The sequence below is a fragment of the Calidris pugnax genome, unplaced genomic scaffold (assembly GCF_001431845.1).
Source record: "Calidris pugnax isolate Ruff unplaced genomic scaffold, ASM143184v1 scaffold133, whole genome shotgun sequence".
Classification (NCBI taxonomy): Eukaryota; Metazoa; Chordata; class Aves; order Charadriiformes; family Scolopacidae; genus Calidris; species Calidris pugnax.
In genome coordinates, this window is record NW_015090977.1 from 4,312,355 (window position 1) to 4,330,517 (window position 18,163).

The 18,163-nt window shown below is 52.6% G+C and overlaps 2 protein-coding genes across 4 annotated transcripts in view; both read left to right on the forward strand.

Annotated features, from left to right (window-relative positions):
* The first annotated feature begins 48 nt into the window (after positions 1-48).
* On the forward strand, positions 49-4,596 carry RHBDD2 (rhomboid domain containing 2). Its single transcript, XM_014953243.1, has 4 exons — positions 49-296; positions 1,534-1,935; positions 2,326-2,476; positions 3,387-4,596. Exons 1-4 carry the CDS (start codon positions 161-163, stop codon positions 3,424-3,426), a joined length of 729 nt encoding a protein of 242 aa, XP_014808729.1. The 5' UTR covers positions 49-160; the 3' UTR covers positions 3,427-4,596.
* A 6,536-nt stretch (positions 4,597-11,132) lies between these two features.
* Positions 11,133-18,163, forward strand: part of POR (P450 (cytochrome) oxidoreductase) — a 34,472-nt gene continuing 27,441 nt past the window's right edge. The window contains exons 1-2 of one of the 3 annotated variants that reach the window (XM_014953237.1): positions 11,133-11,219; positions 14,091-14,226. The gene's annotated coding sequence lies outside the window, so the exon portion shown is untranslated. The remainder of the gene's footprint in view (positions 11,220-14,090; positions 14,227-18,163) is intronic. The other 2 variants (XM_014953238.1, XM_014953239.1) reach the window with 2 other exon arrangements.

Sequence of the window (18,163 nt, forward strand, 5' to 3'; positions counted from 1 at the left end):
AAAAATTTTAAAGAAGATGGGGGAAAAAAAACCCAAAACAACACGAAACACCTCCCGCTCATCTCTATGGTAACGGGGGCGCCGCAGCGCCTCGCGTTGCCACGGCAACGGTGCAGGCCTTCCGGCGGCGGCCGGAAGTGGGGCCGTGCGCGGCGGCAGCATGGCGGCGGGGTGGGAGCGCCCGCCGGTCGCCGCCGCCCTCACGCTGCTGTTATCGCTCGGCGCCTCCGCTCCCGGGCTGTTGCGGGGAGTCCCCGCCGCCTCGCTGCGGCCCACCGCCCTGAGCGCGGGGGAAGGTGAGCGGGGGCCGCCGGGGCGGAGCAGCCGCTGGCCCCTTGCCTCCCGCGCCGGTCCCCCCATTCCCGGGCCTTCCCCAAATCTCCCCTTTGCTTCTCTCCTCTCACGGCCTTCCCCGTGACCCGCACTTCCCCTTGCTCCCCCCTCTCTAGGCGCTTCCTCTGACCCGCACTGAGCTTGCTGGCTGTCCAGCTCAGCCTATATCAAGCTGCTGCCCCCTCGCCCCCTACCTGAAAGAGGGGAGATTTAGGTCAGATACCAGGAAGAAATTATTTACTCTGAGGGTGGTGAGACACTGGAACAGGTTGCCCAGAGAAGCTGTGGCTGCCCCATCCCTGGAGGGGTTCAAGGCCAGGCTGGATGGGGCTTGGAGCAACCTGGTCTGGTGGGAAGTGTCCCTGCCCAGGGCAGGGGGGTTGGAGCTAGATGACCTTTAAGGTCCCTTCCAACCCAAACCATTCTATGATCTCTGGCCCTTGGGACTATGCAGAGTGTGGGGATGCTGCTAGGCACTCAAGGGATTTGCTTTCCTCAATCCCTGTGGTATTCCCAGAAGGATTTTAATCATGCTTTTTGTTCCCTGCTCGCCCCCCTGCAGGGATTTCTTTTAGCAGCACAGTGCTCTGAGATGGTGGGTGAATTCTGCTATCCCCTCATGTGGCTCCAGGCGGGCAGTCAGATCGCACCAGATTGTACTCTTAACAGCTGTTTGCTGGGTATGGGACTGAGGTTGATGGGAGGGAGGTGGAGAACTCTGCCTCAGTCCTCCCTAAATGCCCAAGAGAATGGCTACCCAGAGGGTCTGGGAGCACTTCCGAGGGCTGATAACCTCTGGACAGTTTTTTTGTGAGAAAAATCGCCTTCCTAGCAGTTTAAGAAGTGTTTATCTTTTGAGCAAAATCGTAATTACCGTGACAGTCATTTTTAGGTCTCTTGCCTTCTCTTTTAATGAGGCTGAAATTTACTACAGATACTGTTGCTTTTTTCCAGGCAGCTTCCCAGGAAGCAGCAAGAGTCAGTCCATATGTCTGCGATACCCAAGATAGCACTTGTTTTAACTCTATTCCGTTATTTACACCTGGTTTTAAAGGCCTCAAGTTCTTGCTCTGTTCTACACCGGGATAGAAATGAAAGTGATTGATTAATCCTGTAGGATCTCTCTCCCTCTGCTCAAGCGTGTTTTTGGAGTGGTTTAAAACAAATTCATTGCTGCCTCTGCCTTTTTGGTGTGCTCAGTTCACAGGTTAATTACCTACATCTTTGTCTACGAAGACCTGATATCCTTGACCTGCGGTGCCATTATCATCTGGTATTTTGCCGGCAGCTTTGAGAAGAACGTTGGCACTGTGAAGCACTGCTTCCTCACCATCACGTTTGCCATCCTCTCTGCCCTCCTGTACCTCTTATTTGAGCCCGTTGTCTCGAGGGTGTCGAAGGTGGAAGATGCCAAAGGATTCATGCCAGTAGCTTTTGCTACACTGGGTGTCTCCACCACCCGCTCGCAGATGAAGAGTACTTTGTTTTTTGGGGCTAGAGTTCCAGTGGTGCTGCTGCCGTGGTTTATGCTCTGCATAGCATGGTTTATCCCCCACTCTTCTCTCTTGAGTAACCTGTGTGGACTTCTAGTTGGGGAAGCCTGTATCCTTTCTGGGTGCAAAGCCAGAGTGGGGTCACAGGTTCACAAGCAGGAGGATGTGCTGTGGTTCTTGTTGCCGAGATGCACCAGCTTTATGGTGTTTCCATATGGTTTTATGCTCTTCCTCTGCATTAAACTCCCACTGGTTTTGCTGATCCTCATCAAACTCAGTCCTACATTTGTTTTTCACCTCACGCTGCCACTTCCCCTGTGGCTTTAGTGCATGTAGAGAACATGGAGCTGAGAAGGGTGATGGTATGTGAAGATGGTGCTGGGTAGAACTGAGAGAATTCTCCAGGGAAAGTGGTTTGTGGCCAGGGGGGCACTGTGTGTGACTGTGTTGGAAATGAGTGTGTTTTGTCTGCCGTCCTCCTTAACGTTGTTGACTTCAGATGGTTTGGGCTACTGTTTCTGCTTGGATTTTCCGGAGTCGGTGGGCTCTAAGCTGGACAGGGTGCTCCCTTTCAGTCTGCTGAAGAGGATACCAGGGCTGAAATACATCCCAGGGTCCTTAGCAGAGAGAAGAGCATCCCAAAGCCACAAGTAAGTACAGAAGTTCCTGTGAAAGATCTTACAATACAGGGAAATTTGGAGGCATTAAGCTGCCTTTAAAAGCTGTATTGTGCTTCTTGTGTTCATAGCCTGGGTGTTACGGGGAACATTACCCCATTACACTTTACACTGGTGACATTACTGTGACTAATATGTTGTCACACATTAACTCAACCAGGTCTTTCAGTGAAAGCTAAATTGAGGTGAAAGACCTCTCATTTGCTGCAAGGGCAGTGTGCACACACGCAAAGGTATTGCAGCTGGGCTGACATGAAGGCTAAGTTGTGAAGTTCTGCCCTACATTAGGACTTACGGTGTTTGTTCCTGGCTGGATTGCTCCCTGGGGCGTGATCTTTATCTTTCCTTGCCCCACCTTGCCTCCCAGGAATGCTGTGAAGTGAGTCGTGACCAAATCTATTTAGGAGTGGAGTGTTATAAATTACAGATGTCAGTTACGAAGTTCTGTGTAGACGTTTCAATGCATGTTTTCAGTGTCGAGATTGCTTTACTGAAAAGAAATCTTGGGGTGCTTTGGCTGACGTTCAGGAATGGTTTTGAGTTTGTGTATATTACAAGCCATGAGAACTCACTTGTATTATAAAAACCTTGGGAATGTAGGTCAATTTTTCTCCTGTTCTAAGATGCTGTTTCACAGAGGAAGGGTGCTTTTCTATGAAGGGTTAAATTCAATGTGTTGTTTAAGCCATCAGCTCACTGTAAAGTTCTTTGAAGTGGAAGCATTCCCAAGTGTTTGCATCTGCTCTCAGCCATGGGGAAACCATACAAGAAACCCCTGCCTGCAGCAGGAGTGTACCCCCCAGACCCATTAGGGAACCTGCGAGGGGGGTGGGCAAGCAGATCCAACACCATTTGTGTTTTTATTCTCTTCCTTCTCTGCAAGTGCTGCTTTTGGGAGGAGGGACTGTCTTGCTGAGTGCTGAGCCTGTGTCTGCATCAGCCTAACGCTTCTGCTAATGACTGTTGTGCACAACCTCTCAGCTCTGTGTCTAAACCTGCTTTCTTTAGGTGAGATGACATAAATAGACAGTTCTGGCTCAAAGGTATTTACATAAACATTTGACTATCAAGCAGGGCGTGGGAAGGTGTTTCTAGGATGTTTCCATTTCTGCAGCTAAATTTGCATGTCTCTGTGTCTTAGACACAAGTTCTGTATGTGCTTCTGGGGCTTAATTTTTATTATTTTGATACTTATTCCCAAGTAAGAGGTCCTGATGGTTTGGGTTTTGGGTTGGTTTTTTTTTTTTCAAATTTTTCCAGGCATCAACATGCCACCAGACAGAAGGCATTTCTAGGAAGTTCAGGCTTTGACATCGTGCTTATGTCCGCAATTAAAACAAAAAGCAAAACCAAACCCACACCACACAAGAAAAAAAAAATTTAAAAATTCCAAGTCTGAAAACCCCAGCATGAGCCAGTGTCTTATTCTTGCTGGGAATCTGGTCTTCATGAATAATGTCTTGATTCTTAGCCCTCGTCTTGGTGGTGTGCGTGGGCTGAGCAGTACTCCTGAAGTCCCAGAGGCTTTGGCTTCTAGGCAGATTGCCTCTCTCTTGATACATTTCGGTGGGATGAGTCATGCCTTCTGTTGGCAAAGGCTGTTTCTAGTCCTTGCTTCTGAATGATTAATTTTATTTGTGACTCCCTCCTCCTTCCCCTTTTTGCTCTATACCCTGGGCTCTTACTCGCACCAAAGGCCTTTATGGCTTCTTGATAAATAAGACTTGGCAGCTGTGACTTCTCCCGATTAATAACTTAGCAGATGTGTCATTCAGTGGAAGGCAGGGAGGATGCGTAGGGAAATCTTAAAGCAGATTGCACTTTGGCTTGCCTGTTCCTTGCACAAAGAGATTTGGGGCCAGGAGCCACGCTCGTTGAGTGGGTGTGGAACTGGTGTGGGTTGGGAGTGGGAACATCTGTCCTGGGAGGGCAGTAAACCTATTTTACTCCACTGCTGCTTATAACACAAGCTTCTCTTGTTGCAGCGGATCTCTCTGATGGATTGCAGTGGTCAGGAGGAAATTACCCTCAGGGCACTTCCAGCCCTAATTAAGCAATGCCAGTTGTGAACACAAGTGTAACCTCCTGTTTTTCTTCCTGCCCAGGATTAACCCTGCGCCGGGCTCTTACCCCACCCAAAGCTACTACTGCTCTTCCCCGCCGGCTCTTCCTGCTTTCCAGGTGCAGCAGCTCCACGCTCAGCACCAGGGCTTTCAACACAGCTGTGCTCCGGGGTGCAGCCATGCTCTGGGACACGAGGGATACCAGCATGGCCATGTTGCAGGGCACAGCCTCCCTTCTTCCCCCTGCCAAGCCAGAGGTGCCTTCGGAGGGTGCCACGTGCCGGCCCACGCTGGAGCATCCCCTGGACAGTGCTGCCAGCTGGGCACGTTCTCTACCCCACAGCGCGTGTGCCCCACTGATCCACAGACTCCTGCAGGCGTGGGCCCCCTGGCAGGGGTTCAGCAAGCAGCAGGGTATCCAGCAGCCACAGTGGCTCCTGTTTCAGCTGAATTTTCGAGAATCCAGGTGTACTGATCCTCCAGAAAGCAGCAGAACCCTGTGGCAGGACCATTGTGTGACGCTCATGCAGCAGGGCGTTGCTGTCTGTGGGGTGAGTAGTGGAATGGGTTGGTAGCTCCCATGTAGGCCGTTCCCCTGCTTCCTGGCACAGTCTATTTTAATTATATTTCCTTTTATAATTTTTTTTTTTTTACTTTTTGATACTGCTGGGGCATGGGGACTGTATCACCTCTGTGTGCTTCTCATCTTTTTGGAGTCTTTTTTTGTCGCTGTATTTAGCAGCTGCTTTTCCACACTGCCACTGGAGTTACAGTGCGTCAGCTCCCCGCGTCAAGCTAGGAACCTAATTGTCAAAACACTGGACTAATCTGGGATTTAATTAAGCTGCAGCAATAAGGACATGTCCCACCTACTCTGAGGCTCTTAGCCTCCTGTCTTGTTTACAGGTGTGAGGTAGCTAGGACCCAAATGAGGTTGAAATCATGAAAGCCTTACTTTATAACTTAATATTTGCGTGGAGAAGGACAGATGTCTGTTCTACTAGTGGCTTCTCTACTGAGTGTGCTTTGAAGGGGGCTTGTTAAACCAGGGCTGGGGTGAGAGGACAGAACACCCTTTTCTGCCCCCTAAAACACAGCTCTGAAATGCTGAAGGCCCTTCTTAGCTGCAGTCTGTTCCTTCATCATTTTCTGATAGCGCTGCGCTCGCTCAGCCTGTGTTGCCAGCACTTGTCAGTAAGGGTACCTCAGATGCATGCAAAGGAGTAGAAGACTCTTTAGTAAGGGATTTTGGCCATTTGAGGAGCAAATGTATATAAATCCAAGGAGCTGGGAGGGACCTTAACAGTGGGTTAGAAGAATTAACTGGAATGTAGCAATTCCATTGGGGGTGTTCACACTGCTCAGCTTTAGATGTCACACCCACCAATATTAGCACAATCTCTCTCTGTTTTCTTCAGAGCTGGAGGAAAGGGGTGTGGGAGAGGGGAGTTTTCAGCCAGGGGCTCGGAGCAGGATGCAGTGTTTGGTGCCTGTGGCAGCAACGCAAGAGTTTGGTTGAGTTGGTGGGACTCAAGCTTTGTTTCCATCCGTGTTACTGTTCCGTGCCCAGGAGGAATCTGCTGTCCCTGTGTCTGTAAATCAGCCAGGATCTCAACTATTGCCCTTGACTCTTTGCGTAGAGTTTTCTTGTGCTCAAAAAAACCCCACAAAGGTGCTAGATGAAGCAGAAAAGTGCCATTACTGCTCTTGAAGATGTTCTTGCAGCACTTAATCTGTTCCCCACAACCCACGGTAGCCTCAGGGCGCTTCCATGCTCTTAGGGAGCCGTGGTCACAGGCAGCACTGGCAGCTGCCTGCTCCGAGGCACGTGGTCACAGGCAGCACTGGCAGCTGCCTGCTCCGAGGCACGTATGTGCCTCTCTCTTTTTTCCTCTCCTCAGTGTCTGAAGAAGCCCTGTGTTGCCGTGCAGCCACTTTCTTCAGCAGCCCTTCTGGGATGACAGGTCTGGTGGGAGGTGTCCCTGCGCAGGGCAGGGGGGCTGGAACTAGATGCTCTTTAAGGTCCCTTCCAACCCAAACCATTCCATGATTCCATGACTGCCACCGTTACATGTGGCCTCGCAGGGGCTTGCTTTGGGACAACACCAAAGTGAACGCTGAGGACTTACACCTCAGATGCACGTTAGTAAGAAGCTCTGCTTGCAAAGGTGGGCACCGTTGGGCAAGGGCTTTCTGCAGGAGGATGCAGCAATTTGGGAACCAGCCTGGAGTTGGTGGCCAGCTCTGTCTCATCCTTGGTCATTTCACTCCTCCATGGGATCACAAATGGACTTGACGTTATGGTCCTGTTTTTCCTGCTGACAGCAGTTGCATTGTTACATGTCCAGTGTGGACCAATAGTAGGATAAGGTGCTTGTTTGGAAATTAAAAGAATGCTTTTAATATCAGGAAAGAAATGCTGGAGGTAACATTGAAATGTGAATACTCCATTCTCATCAGTGCCTTGGTTTTCCTCCTTGTGAGATCCTCGCCTGTAAGCCCAGGAATTTTATCACCCTTTTTTTTTCCAGAAACGTGCAGAAAGGTGATGAGGACTGGTAGCAATCACAAATGTTGTACATCTTCACATTGTAAGTTTGAAACATGATCTCAAAGACAAACTACTACGTCTCTGGGTTTGCTTTCACCTGGGGAGCTGGACTGTGCCCCTCTAGGTGGGGGGGACTGCAGGAGGGCTGTGGGTGTCTGATGGGTGCTCGTTGCACGTCTGGCTGGTGACAAAGGACACGCACTGGGGATGAGCAGTATTGCACACTGGAAAATGCTCATGGGGCTGGAAATGGGTTATTTTTCCTTTCCAACTCTTATCAGTTGATCTGGTAAGAGATTTGCTCTCCCTGCATGGCCATCAAAGGGATGGCATGTTTCCAGGGAGTAGTTTCACAGCTTTATGGTGGTAAAGGAAGCCCTGGCCTGTAAGAGTCACTGCAGTGTCACTGCTGGCAGCGAGAACAGCCCTGAGCCCAGCTGGTGGGGGGAACAGACAGCAAAGCTCCTTCCAGGAGGTAAAGTGTGTCCCTTGGTGCTGGCAGCGGGCGGACATGTCCATGTGCAAGGGACCAGGTACCATTAACCTTTCCATGCTGGGACAAGGCGACTGCCACAGCCTTGCGAGTGAGCCCTGGGGATGGGACGTGGTGGGATGGGCACAAAACCACAGTTTGGGGGTTTGTCCTTCTTCTCCCAGCTCTGTCGTGAGCTGCCTGGTGACCATGGCAGATCGCTTGCTCTCTGTGATCTCTATGACTTCCAGCATGTCCCTGGGGTTGCTCAAGTCCAGCTGCATGACTGACTGCCCAGTGCCTACCTGTCCCTTGAAATGTGTTGTTCCTGTGTTCAGCAGCCTTCAGATGGACGTTTGGAAAGATAAAGATGATTTCTAGCAAGGTCTGTTCCCTGTCTTTCCCGAGGGCAGCTGTTTCACAGTGAAATGCTGTCGTATAAATCAACCAAGGACCTTCTGCTTCTCCAGCAGTGGAGTCTATGCAAGTTCCAGTTCCCCTGGTGGCAAACTGAGAACTCCTCGCCCAGGGAAGGGAAATTGCTGGGAGAGAGGGAAGGGATCAGGATGAGACGTTTGCAAACATGTTTAAGGCTGAAAAGAGGAATTAAATTTCTAAGAAGAAGGTAAAAATCATCAGCTCATTGGCCCTTGTCATTTGCCTAACTGAGCTGACAGAAGTGTTACTGATCCCGTGTTGCAGTACCAGGTTATTTCCTTGGAGGGGAGACAGAGAATTAAAGTTTCTAAAGCAGAAAGGGAGGGAAAAAGAAAGAAAAAAAATAAATCAATAACCCCCCCAGTTCAGCCTGGGATGGCTGGCCCTGGGGAACCAGAAGGTTTGTTATTCTGTGCTTCTTGGTGCTTTCCCAGTAAAGCTGCCGCTTCTTTGAAGGTCAGGATTGCTTCTGCCCTGGAGGCGGGGTGGGTGCATGGTGACTCCAGAAAGCCCTTTATTTTTTCTGGGGAGGTCCCTGCAGAGCGATGAGGTTCTGGGGAGAAGCGCTGGGATCTGAGCTGGCTGTTCCCTGGGCAATGGTCCTGCTGGGACACGCCAGTCCTGCTGCGGGATGGATGCTCCAGGAGGGTCCAGCTCCTTCCCCTCTGCTCTTCCACACCTACCGTGGGGTGAGATAACAGGAGTTGGGGGTACGTGGGGATGCAGAACCAACACCACCACCCCAGCTGGGGGCAAGGGGGGGTCTGGCAGCGTGGGGAGGCTCAGCAGGAGACACTGATGTCAGAAGAAGAATGGGTCTGTATTCACTTTCATGTTGCTCGTTCATTTGTGGTCAGGCACACGTGAGCAGATGGTTCTCTGGCATCGGGGACCAGGTTAGCTGGGTGAGGGCACTGCCAAACATGGCCACCATGGCTGTCCCACTGGGTCCCGGCTTGTTTCCTGGCACCGTGGAGGCTCCATGGCTGAAAGTTCAGCTCCAGCCCGTGCTGGGGGTGGAGGAGAGCTGGAGAGGGGTGAGTTCCTTCCTGTGCTGGGGATGGAGGAGAGGCGGAGAGGTGTGAGCTCACACATGCCCTGTGGTGAGTGGGAGAAATACGTGTGGAGGCAAATCCCCAACCCAACAGGTCCCTGCGGGGTGGCCGGGCTCGGCTTCCCTGTCTGCTGGGAGAATTTGGGCTGGGTGTGATGAGAGACCAGCTCCTTCCTGCCGGGAACAGAACGGGACGGGCTGTGCCCTAATGCCTAACCTGAGGGGCCTGATGACCCCAAACCATGGACCAGCTCTGTCCTGCCAGGGCCAGTGTGGGCACATCCCCAACGCTGCCATCTTTAACCCCCGGCCGTTCACCCCGCGGGGGGACGGTCATGGACTGGAGTCACCCCAGGGACCTCCCGTGGGGGTCAATCCCAGAGCCCATGTGGTGGCAGTGATGCCCAGGCCACCCCGTGCAGCTGAGCCCTCTACTTGGATGCCACCATGAAAGGGGGTGGTCCCCACAGCTCCGGGCATCACTGCCCCAGAGCTGGGGCTTTTCGGGCCCCCTCTTGTCCCCTGGGGGGCTCAGCCAGCTCGGCCAGCGCAGACTTTGCCCCTTCCCCCAGGGTTTTGTTGACTCTGAGGTGAGGATCGACATGGTGATAGCGGGAGGGCCGTGACCTGTGGCGTGCCAGCGCCTGGCCGAGGGTGACCCCGTGGTGGGGGGTGGCTGTGGGGCTGCTCCATGCTGGGCCCAGAGGGGCCAGGACACAGCTTTGCAGGATAAAACAGGAGAGGGGAGAGTGTCGGTCCCTCTTTGTTGGTGGGAATTGGGAGTGGGGGTCAGGCTTACAGAATCATAGAATCACCTAGGTTGGAAGGGACCTTTAAGATCATCTAGTCCAACCATAAAAAAACCAACCAAAAAAACCAAACCACCCAACCACAAATCCACAAACAAACACCACACACGCACCCACACTAAACCATATTCCCGAGCCCCATGTCAATTCATCTTTTGAACGCCTCCAGGGATGGTGCCTCAACCACCCATTCCAATGCCCGATAACCCTTTCAGTGAAGAAATTTTTCCTAATATCCAACCTGAATCTCCCCTGGCACAACTGGAGGCCGTTTCCCCTTGTCCTGTCTCCTGTTCCTTGGGAGAAGAGACCGACCCCCCCTGGCTACACCCTCTTTTCAGGGGGTTGGAGAGAGCGAGAAGGTCTCCCCTCAGCCTCCTTTTCTCCAGGCTGAACACTCCCTCAGCTGCTCCTCATAAGACTTATTTTCCAGACCCCTCACCAGTTCCATTGCCCTTCTCTGGACCCGCTCCAGCCCCTCAATGTCTTTTTTCATGGTGAGGGGCCCAAAACTGGACCCAGCCCTCAAGATGAGGCCACACCAGTGCCTGGTACAGGGGGATGGTCACCTCTCGGGTCCTGCTCACCACGCTGTTCCTGATCCAGGCCAGGATGCTGTTGGCCTTCTTGGCCACCTGGACTCGTGAACCCCCTCCTGCTTGGGACCCCTGGGGTGGGTTCCGGAGCTGCTCCTGCAGTGTCCCCTGGGAGCCAGGCTGGCCCAAAACATGCCAATCTCCCCCATTTTTTGGTTAAATCAGGAGTGTGGGCTCGCTCAGCCCTGAGCAGCCCCTCCTTCCCCATCGGGGGTGGCGGTGACCACCTGCTGGGTGCCAGCCTTTACCCTGGGGTCCCGCCGCGGGCCCTCACCACCCCCCCCCTTGACCGCCTGGGGGTCCCCTGTGGCTGAAGGGGGGGCTGGAGGTCCCCTGTGGCTGAGGAGAGGCTGGGGCCTGGGGGTCCTCTGTGGCTGAGGAGAGGCTGGGGCCTGGGGTTCCTCTGTGGTTGAGGGGAGGCTGGGCCTGGGGGTCCCCTGTGGCTGAAGGGGGGGCTGGAGGTCCTTTAACCCCAGCCCCCTCCTCAGTGCTCTCTGTCCCTTTAAGGCCCCCCCCACGCCGGGGCGGTGGGGCCGTACCAATCGCGCCGCCGCAGAGAGAGAGGGGGGGGGACGCTGCTCCTCCAGCGAGCGCGCTCGCAGCCCATTGGTGGGCGGCGGGGGGCGGAGCGTGTCTGTGTCCTCCCCCGGCGCCTGTGCCCGGGTGGTGTGATCCGCCCTACGTGCCGGCCGCGCCGGGGCTGCGGGGCGCCAGCGGCGGACGGGCCCGGGCGGTGGGTGCCGGGAGCGCCGCTCCCCCGTGCTGCGGCCTGAGGGGAGGGAGGGCGGGTACGGGGGAGCCGGGGTCCGGGGTCGGTCACTTGTGGCTGAGGGGGCTTGGGGTCCCCTGTGGCTCAAGGGGTGCCCCTGTGACTCAAGGGGTGCCCCTGTGACTCAAGGGGGGCATGGGGTTCCCCTGTGGTCGAGGGACGCCCCTGTGGCTGAGGGGAGGCCGGGCCTGGGGGTCCTCTGTTTGCTGAAGGGGGGCCTGGGGTTCCCCTGTGGCTGAGGGGTGCCCCTGTGGCTGAAGGAGGGCCTGGGGGTCCTCTGTGGCTGAGGGGAGGCTGGGCCCGGGGGTCCTCTATGGCTGAGGGGCGCCCCTGTGGCTGAGGAGAGGCTGGGCTAAGGGGCGCCCCTGTGGCTCAAGGGGGGGCTGGGGTTCCCCTGTGGCTGAGGAGAAGCCGGGCCTGGGGCGCCCCTGTGGCTGAAGGGGGGCCTGGGGGTCCCCTGTGGCTCCGGGGGGGCCCTGTGGCTCAAGGGGGGCTTGGAGGTCCTCTGTGGCTGAGGGGAGGCCGGGCCTGGGGGTCCCCTATGGCTGAGGGGCACTCTTGTGGCTGAGGAGAGGCCGGGCCTGGGGTTCCCCTGTGGCTGAGGGGTGCCCCTGTGGCTGAAGGGGGGGCTGGAGGTCCCCTGTGGCTGAGGAGAGGCTGGGCCTGGGGGTCCCCTGTGGCTGAAGGGGGGGCTGGAGGTCCCCTGTGGCTGAGGAGAGGCTGGGGCCTGGGGGTCCTCTGTGGCTGAGGAGAGGCTGGGGCCTGGGGTTCCTCTGTGGTTGAGGGGAGGCTGGGCCTGGGGGTCCCCTGTGGCTGAAGGGGGGGCTGGGGTTTCCCTGTGGCTAAGGGGGGTGGCTGTGCATCAGGGGGGACAGGGTATGGGGGTTCCCGGTGTGGATGTCCCCTGTGGCTAAGCAGGGGGCTGTGCTTGGACACCTGGGTCCTCTGTGATGGAGAGAGGAGGGTCAGCTCCCCCTGTGTGGGGGTGGGTGTGAGTGAGTGGCCTCCCCTGTTACATGGGAGGGACTGGTGTGACTGGGCCACTTGTTATTTGGAGGGCTGGGATGACTAGCGTCCCCTGTATGGGGAGAGGGGCTCGTGGGAGTGGTCCCCCTGTTATTTAGGGGGAGACTGATGTGACTGGACCCTGAGTTATTTGGAGGGGGACTGGGATGACCTGTTATTGGGGGATCTGGTATGACTACCCCCCCCTTCCACATTATCTGGGGGGTGGGGGGATGCCTCTATCATACCTGGCTCCCCAGGGAGCTGTGGGGCAGGGGGCTTGCCAGCACCCAGGTGCCAGGATCCCTTTTGTGAGGCCGAAGAGGGAGCAGGAGCCCAGCACTTGGGGCCTTCTGTCAGGTCCTGGGCCAGCGGCGTGCGAGAGGGGTGCTTGGGCTGATGTCTGCCCTGCCTCGCTTCCGAAGGGCTGCTGGTGCTTACCCTGTCCCAGGCTGTTGCTGATTAAAAGTCTTCAACAAACTGCTTTTTCTGCTCCTTCTCTGCAGAAAGTTATTTCCAGCGTCTCACTGACACCTCTGCTGCACGCTGGGCTGCCTTGCTCTTGTTCCGCATTTTAAACTTTTATAAACTTTTGTGGTGTTGGAAGACTGTTTATCCCTGTCTCTTCCAGATGGTGTTGCGTTGGAGAGTGAAGTTATTCCCCTAGGGAATGTGCTTGTTGAAGGAAATAATGGAAAACCCCCTTTTTGGGAATATTAAAGCTGGAGGGGGTGAAGACACCTGGATTGCAGTATTGGGAGTTAGTCATCAATGTGGAATTGATTCTTAGGAAGTCATTTCATTTGCAGGAGTAAGCACAGTTGGTGTTGCTGCGTACTGTGTCTGCCAGTGTTTAGTCCATGGGTTAGCTTGGGTTAGCTTTCAGCGTGTGAAAAGAAATAGTAATGCTTGGTGGAATGCATATGGAGAAGAGGGATCACTGAGGTTTTCTGCCTAATCTGAGTGAGTCTGGAAAACTGAAATGGGTTTGTACTTCTACGGCTCTTTTTAAAAGCAGAAACATATATCCAGTTGGGAAGCTGGAAAAGTATAAGGAAGGATCAAGCCTCTGTTTCTAAATTCTGAAAGTGAAACAGTGTTGGTGGGGGCATCCCTCCTTCTGTAGGGCTTCAGACTTCACGTGGAACATAGTGAGGAGCTGCAGGACTTAATTTTTTGTTGTTATTATAGCAGAGCTGTGCTTAGTAGGGTGCACTGATACACACGTCCTTTTGCTAGGCTTTCAGTATTTCTGTAGTTCTTTGAGAAATCCTGGATGAGCTGTTGTGCACATGCAAAGCAAACTTGCAGATTAATCTGCTGCAGGAAATTGGTGTTTTGTCAGGGAGGGTGAGCCAGGCTGCTCTTGGTTTTCCTTCACATGCATCGTGTGCTGATTGATTGCTCTGAAGCAGGGTGTGCACGACACAAAGTGTCTGGATTCAGCGAGTCCTCTGTGTTGCATGTGGATATGGTGGTGCACGAGAACTGTATTTGCAAAATGCCTTCCCATAAAGCAGGGAAGAAGCAGGGAGGATACGAGTGGCACAGGAAGAAAAAACAACTGACACAACCGAGCACTTTCTTTTAATCTCCAAGTGTAAACGCTTTGGAGCGTAAGGTGAAGAGTGGGCAGGAAGGAGGAGGCAGTGTCATGCAGCTGGCTTAACTGTTAATTAGTCCTGCTCTAATTGTGACAGAGTAAAACCTTTTACTTTGTCATCACTTCGTTGCCTCCTGTTTAGTGGATAATCTCTGGGGTGGTGCCTTCTGGGTAGCCAGGGTTGAGTAAGTAAGTGCCTTCTGCAACTTTTCTTTTGTTTCTTCCAGAGCAGCAGGAGGAGCTCCAGGGGGCCATACAACCAAAACTCCTTGTCTGGAGGGAAGCTTTCCCTGCTGCTCGCCGCCCTTTGTGCTGGAGCTCACAGACCCCATCAGCACTTGCTTGCAGAGCCCTTGGTGGAAGGTAACCCCTTTCTTTTGAGCGTCACAGGTTGTGGAGCATCTGTGGGCACAGCTGGGTTTGGGGAGGGCAGCTGGCAGCGAAAGCCAACGAGCTGGGAGTGATGGTTTCTTTATCCAGTTCACTTACAGTGAAAGCAGCGTGTGGAACCTTGTCTGGACTCAAATCTCATTTGATCTTTACTCTCCCCTTTGGCTGCTGCCACGCAGCCAAGATAATGTGTTTACTCAGTCCTGAAGGACTGGGGAAAAGGCTTCCCTGCTCAGGTCTGCGCTCCTGCCATGTCCTCCCCATCCCTTTCCTCTGATATAACAGAAAAGCCACCCGACAGTTACCTCTGCTGACACTGAACTTTGTTCTGTTTCCTGACGTGGGCTCTCCTACCTCTAAAAACACAATTCGTAGAACTTGCATAAGTTGCTTTCCCAATGTGATCATTTGATCCGAGCAGGGAGATTGCTTTATACGCGCTATTGTTGAGAGTGAGTCATGAGCCCTGCAGTGACAGGTGCACCTCTGCCAAGATTGTTTTTTTATTTTATAGAGTTTGAAATTTCATATATCAGAACAAATAATTACAGGCTGCTCATAATCTCTTGCTGCTTCTCCCCACGTAAACATTCAAGTCAATTGTGTGCTGCTGGTGGCTCACAGAATCCGGAAAGAGTGAAAGAGGAGAGCTTGTATCTCTGGTGGCTTCTCTAGATCCACAAGTCCAAAGAGTGACCGTTTGACCTACTGTGACTTATTGCTTGATTATCATCCACTTCTAGGCCTCCAGTTACTCCTTCGGAAGGAATAAGGTAGAATTATTGGCTAATTTTCCTTTCCATTCTTGCTGTATGGAGTAGGAGACGAGCAGCTTCAGACTTAAAGATGGGGTTGGATTTTTCTCCTTGGAGAATCTGGCTCTGGCAGTGCATGTGCAAGTCTGCTGGGAAGGTTTAGTAACCAGCTTAGGGAGTTGTTGGGTCTGTGTGGCGCTGGCAAATACACTGGATCTTGCTGCGTGGTTGCTTGTGAAATGCATCTATTGACTTGCTTTCACGGGTCATCGCCAGCATCTCTGGGTTCTAGCTAACTCCAGGCTTTGGAGGAGCAAGCTGATAAAATGCCTGCGAGGATTGTGCAAGCCCTGGTTGTGTAACAGGGCTGTACCCATAACTGCTTGAGGTAAGAGGAGCAGCTCGTGTTACCAAGGGAAAGAAAAAGCCTGTGTCAAGTATCTTCTGTTTATGTTGACCGTATTGGGATGGAGTTGGAGAGCTGCAGTTTTGGCAACTCGGGGTCAGTCTTTCTGCCTGTGACCCCACTTAGTCCCTGCCTCATTTGTCTGTTGTCCTGTGGCCCTTTTTGGCACGGGGGTGTCCGCTTTGGGTATGGAGCTGATGTGCTGGGGTCTGCGAGTGCATGTAGTTGTGTGTCATTGCAGAGGGCTGTGCTGGGGACCTGCCTGTATTTCCCAAGTATTCAAAAAAAGCAAACTACAGCTCAGATTGCCTTACCCGTGGTGGTCAGGGAGGTTCATAAGGTGATGGCACACGCTTCTAATAGGGCAGTTAGATGTGTGGCCTGGGTGTGGGACCTGGAGGACAGTTCTCTTGCTGTGTTGTAAGGACTGTGCAGTAACACCTTCTTCCCTTACAGCAATGTAGGAGATAAGCATAGAATGACTGAAATGCTTCCACATCCTCAGAGGAAAGCTACCTTATAATACAAAATGTCCCAGTTCCATATAAATAGTGCTTACTTTTCTTTCAATAAATAAATCCCTAAAGCATACTGTTCTGATCAGAGGTCTCTATAGTTCTTAAACCTTTGCAGAATCTATTTAGCCACATCCCTGTGATGTTCTTCCAGCTGTTAGTTTCAAAGGAAATCCCCCAAATGAGAACAGCGTTAGAGATTTTTGCTGTCCAAAATCTTCCTGATGGAAGAAGTCAAAGTCTGTGGCTACCAACCCTGTCCATAGTGCTCCTCTCCCTGTAGTGGCTGCAGGCAAAACCACAGTTTGTCACACAAACCCTTGACAAACGGGGTGAGCAAACGGCCAGTTTGGAGGAGGATGATTTTCACTGAACTTCCAGCTGTGGTGGCTTTGGGTACAATACTTGCAAAAGAGGCTGCTGAAAAAATACTGTATTCCCTTCTTAATAAAAACATCTTCAGGACCTGAAGCATGCAAAATACACACCTGATTGGGTTGCTCCTGAGATTTTTTCAGCATAGCCCTCTGAGCAGTGCCCATGGTAGTTGGCAAAAGAGTGGTCTAAAACTCCTCCTAAGACTCCCAGATGTTGGTGGTGTTGAGACCCGTGTTCCCCTTTCAAGCGATGCCTGAAGCAGGATGCTTTTGTCCCTCCGTGGGAAGGGAGGCTGGGGAACAGTATGAGTTAGCAGGGGGGTCAGTTTACCTGCCATTCTCAGGTTTTGTTTATACTGTAATCCTCAACAGTTGTTTTTCTGTCCTGGCTCACGTTAATCTGCGTGAAGGAAGGTGTTCAGGTGCCTAAGCTGGTGAGATGCCCCTCATCCTTGTTTACAGGTTGAGAGACGGGCTTTTACCTGGTGAAAGGAAGTGTGCAAATTCAGTAATGCTGGGTTGCTTTCTTTGAAGGCAGCTTGGCGAGTTTGAATTCATTTTTGTGTTAGATAAAGTCTTAAGTCCTTTGGTTCGTTGTACTGGGCTTACTGCATAGCCCCACCTTGGCCTATCTGTAGGGTAGAGTTGCTTTCTGCCTCAGTAAAACTGTTCCTCCTCTTGTTCTCTTCCTTGCTTTTACAGCTGCTGTCCTTGAATAAGACCTATTGGCCAGAAAAAAAATTATATATATCCAAGTGTGACAGTGAAAGCTCAAATATGCAGTATTTCAAGCTCCAGACTGACTGATGCACGCTCCACATCTGTCTCGTGCCTAAAATAGAAGCTCTGCCGATGTCTAAGCTGGTGTGTCAAGGTCTGGTTTGAAGAGACCTTGCACAGCGAGAGTCATTTGTTCTGTTCCACACAAAAATCCCAGCTTTTGTGTTTCTTAACCCAGCTCGAGGTGCTGCTGCAGCCAAGTCCTCTGTTTAGATTGGGGTTTCTGAGTTGGTGAGGTGCCGAGAGGACTGTGGAGAGGCACTTTCCCAGTACTGTGTGTGAGGCTCTGCTGCTTTCCGCTCTTCTTGATGGAGCTGCTTAAAATGGGAAACTGTGGGCTATGCTGGGATTTTTTTTTACTTTTTTAAATAAGTGGGAAGCAAATGGTAAGGAAGTGCTAGGGGTAGCTAGGCTTTGTGTGTAGTGAAAGCCAAACCCCTGTTGTCACAGTGGTGACTGTCAGCCCCGGATCACTGCTCGTTATCGCTGTGATGAGGAAAGCTCATGTGCTGTGAGCACTGACACAGGTGCTTGAGCTGAGGCTGATGGTGCAAGGAAGCCCTGAGGTTTCCCACCATGGCTTCTTTCCCCAGTGCAGCCCACCAGGACCTCCAGGAACTCTCATAGGGTGAAGCCACCCAAAGCAGGGACCCCGAGGGAGCACGGCCACTCATCTGGGCAGACCAAAGGCCTCTTACTGAGGGGAAATGTGATCTCTGAGGAGCAGAGCTGTGGAGAAAAGGCTGGTTCCAGGGCTGTTGAAGGCAATGTTAAATAACCTGCATCTGAGCGCCAGCTTCAATGGTCTGCTTTTGTTTTGGAAAGGGCCACTTTTCTTGCCAGGTCTCCTTTTACTAAAAAGGAAGGGAAAAAGAGCTAATTTGAGACTTGCCTTGGCCAGTAACTGGCACGGGCTGGTGTAAACAGAATTTTTTTTATTCCAATCGGTTGCATTCGTACCTGAAGAGGAACAAGAGAAGATCTATTTTAGCCCCGGGATCTCCTGGCCTAATACCACACACTAGCACACAGGAAAGGCTTCACTGCAGCGGGGTTCAGAGGAGTCTGGGCAGAAAT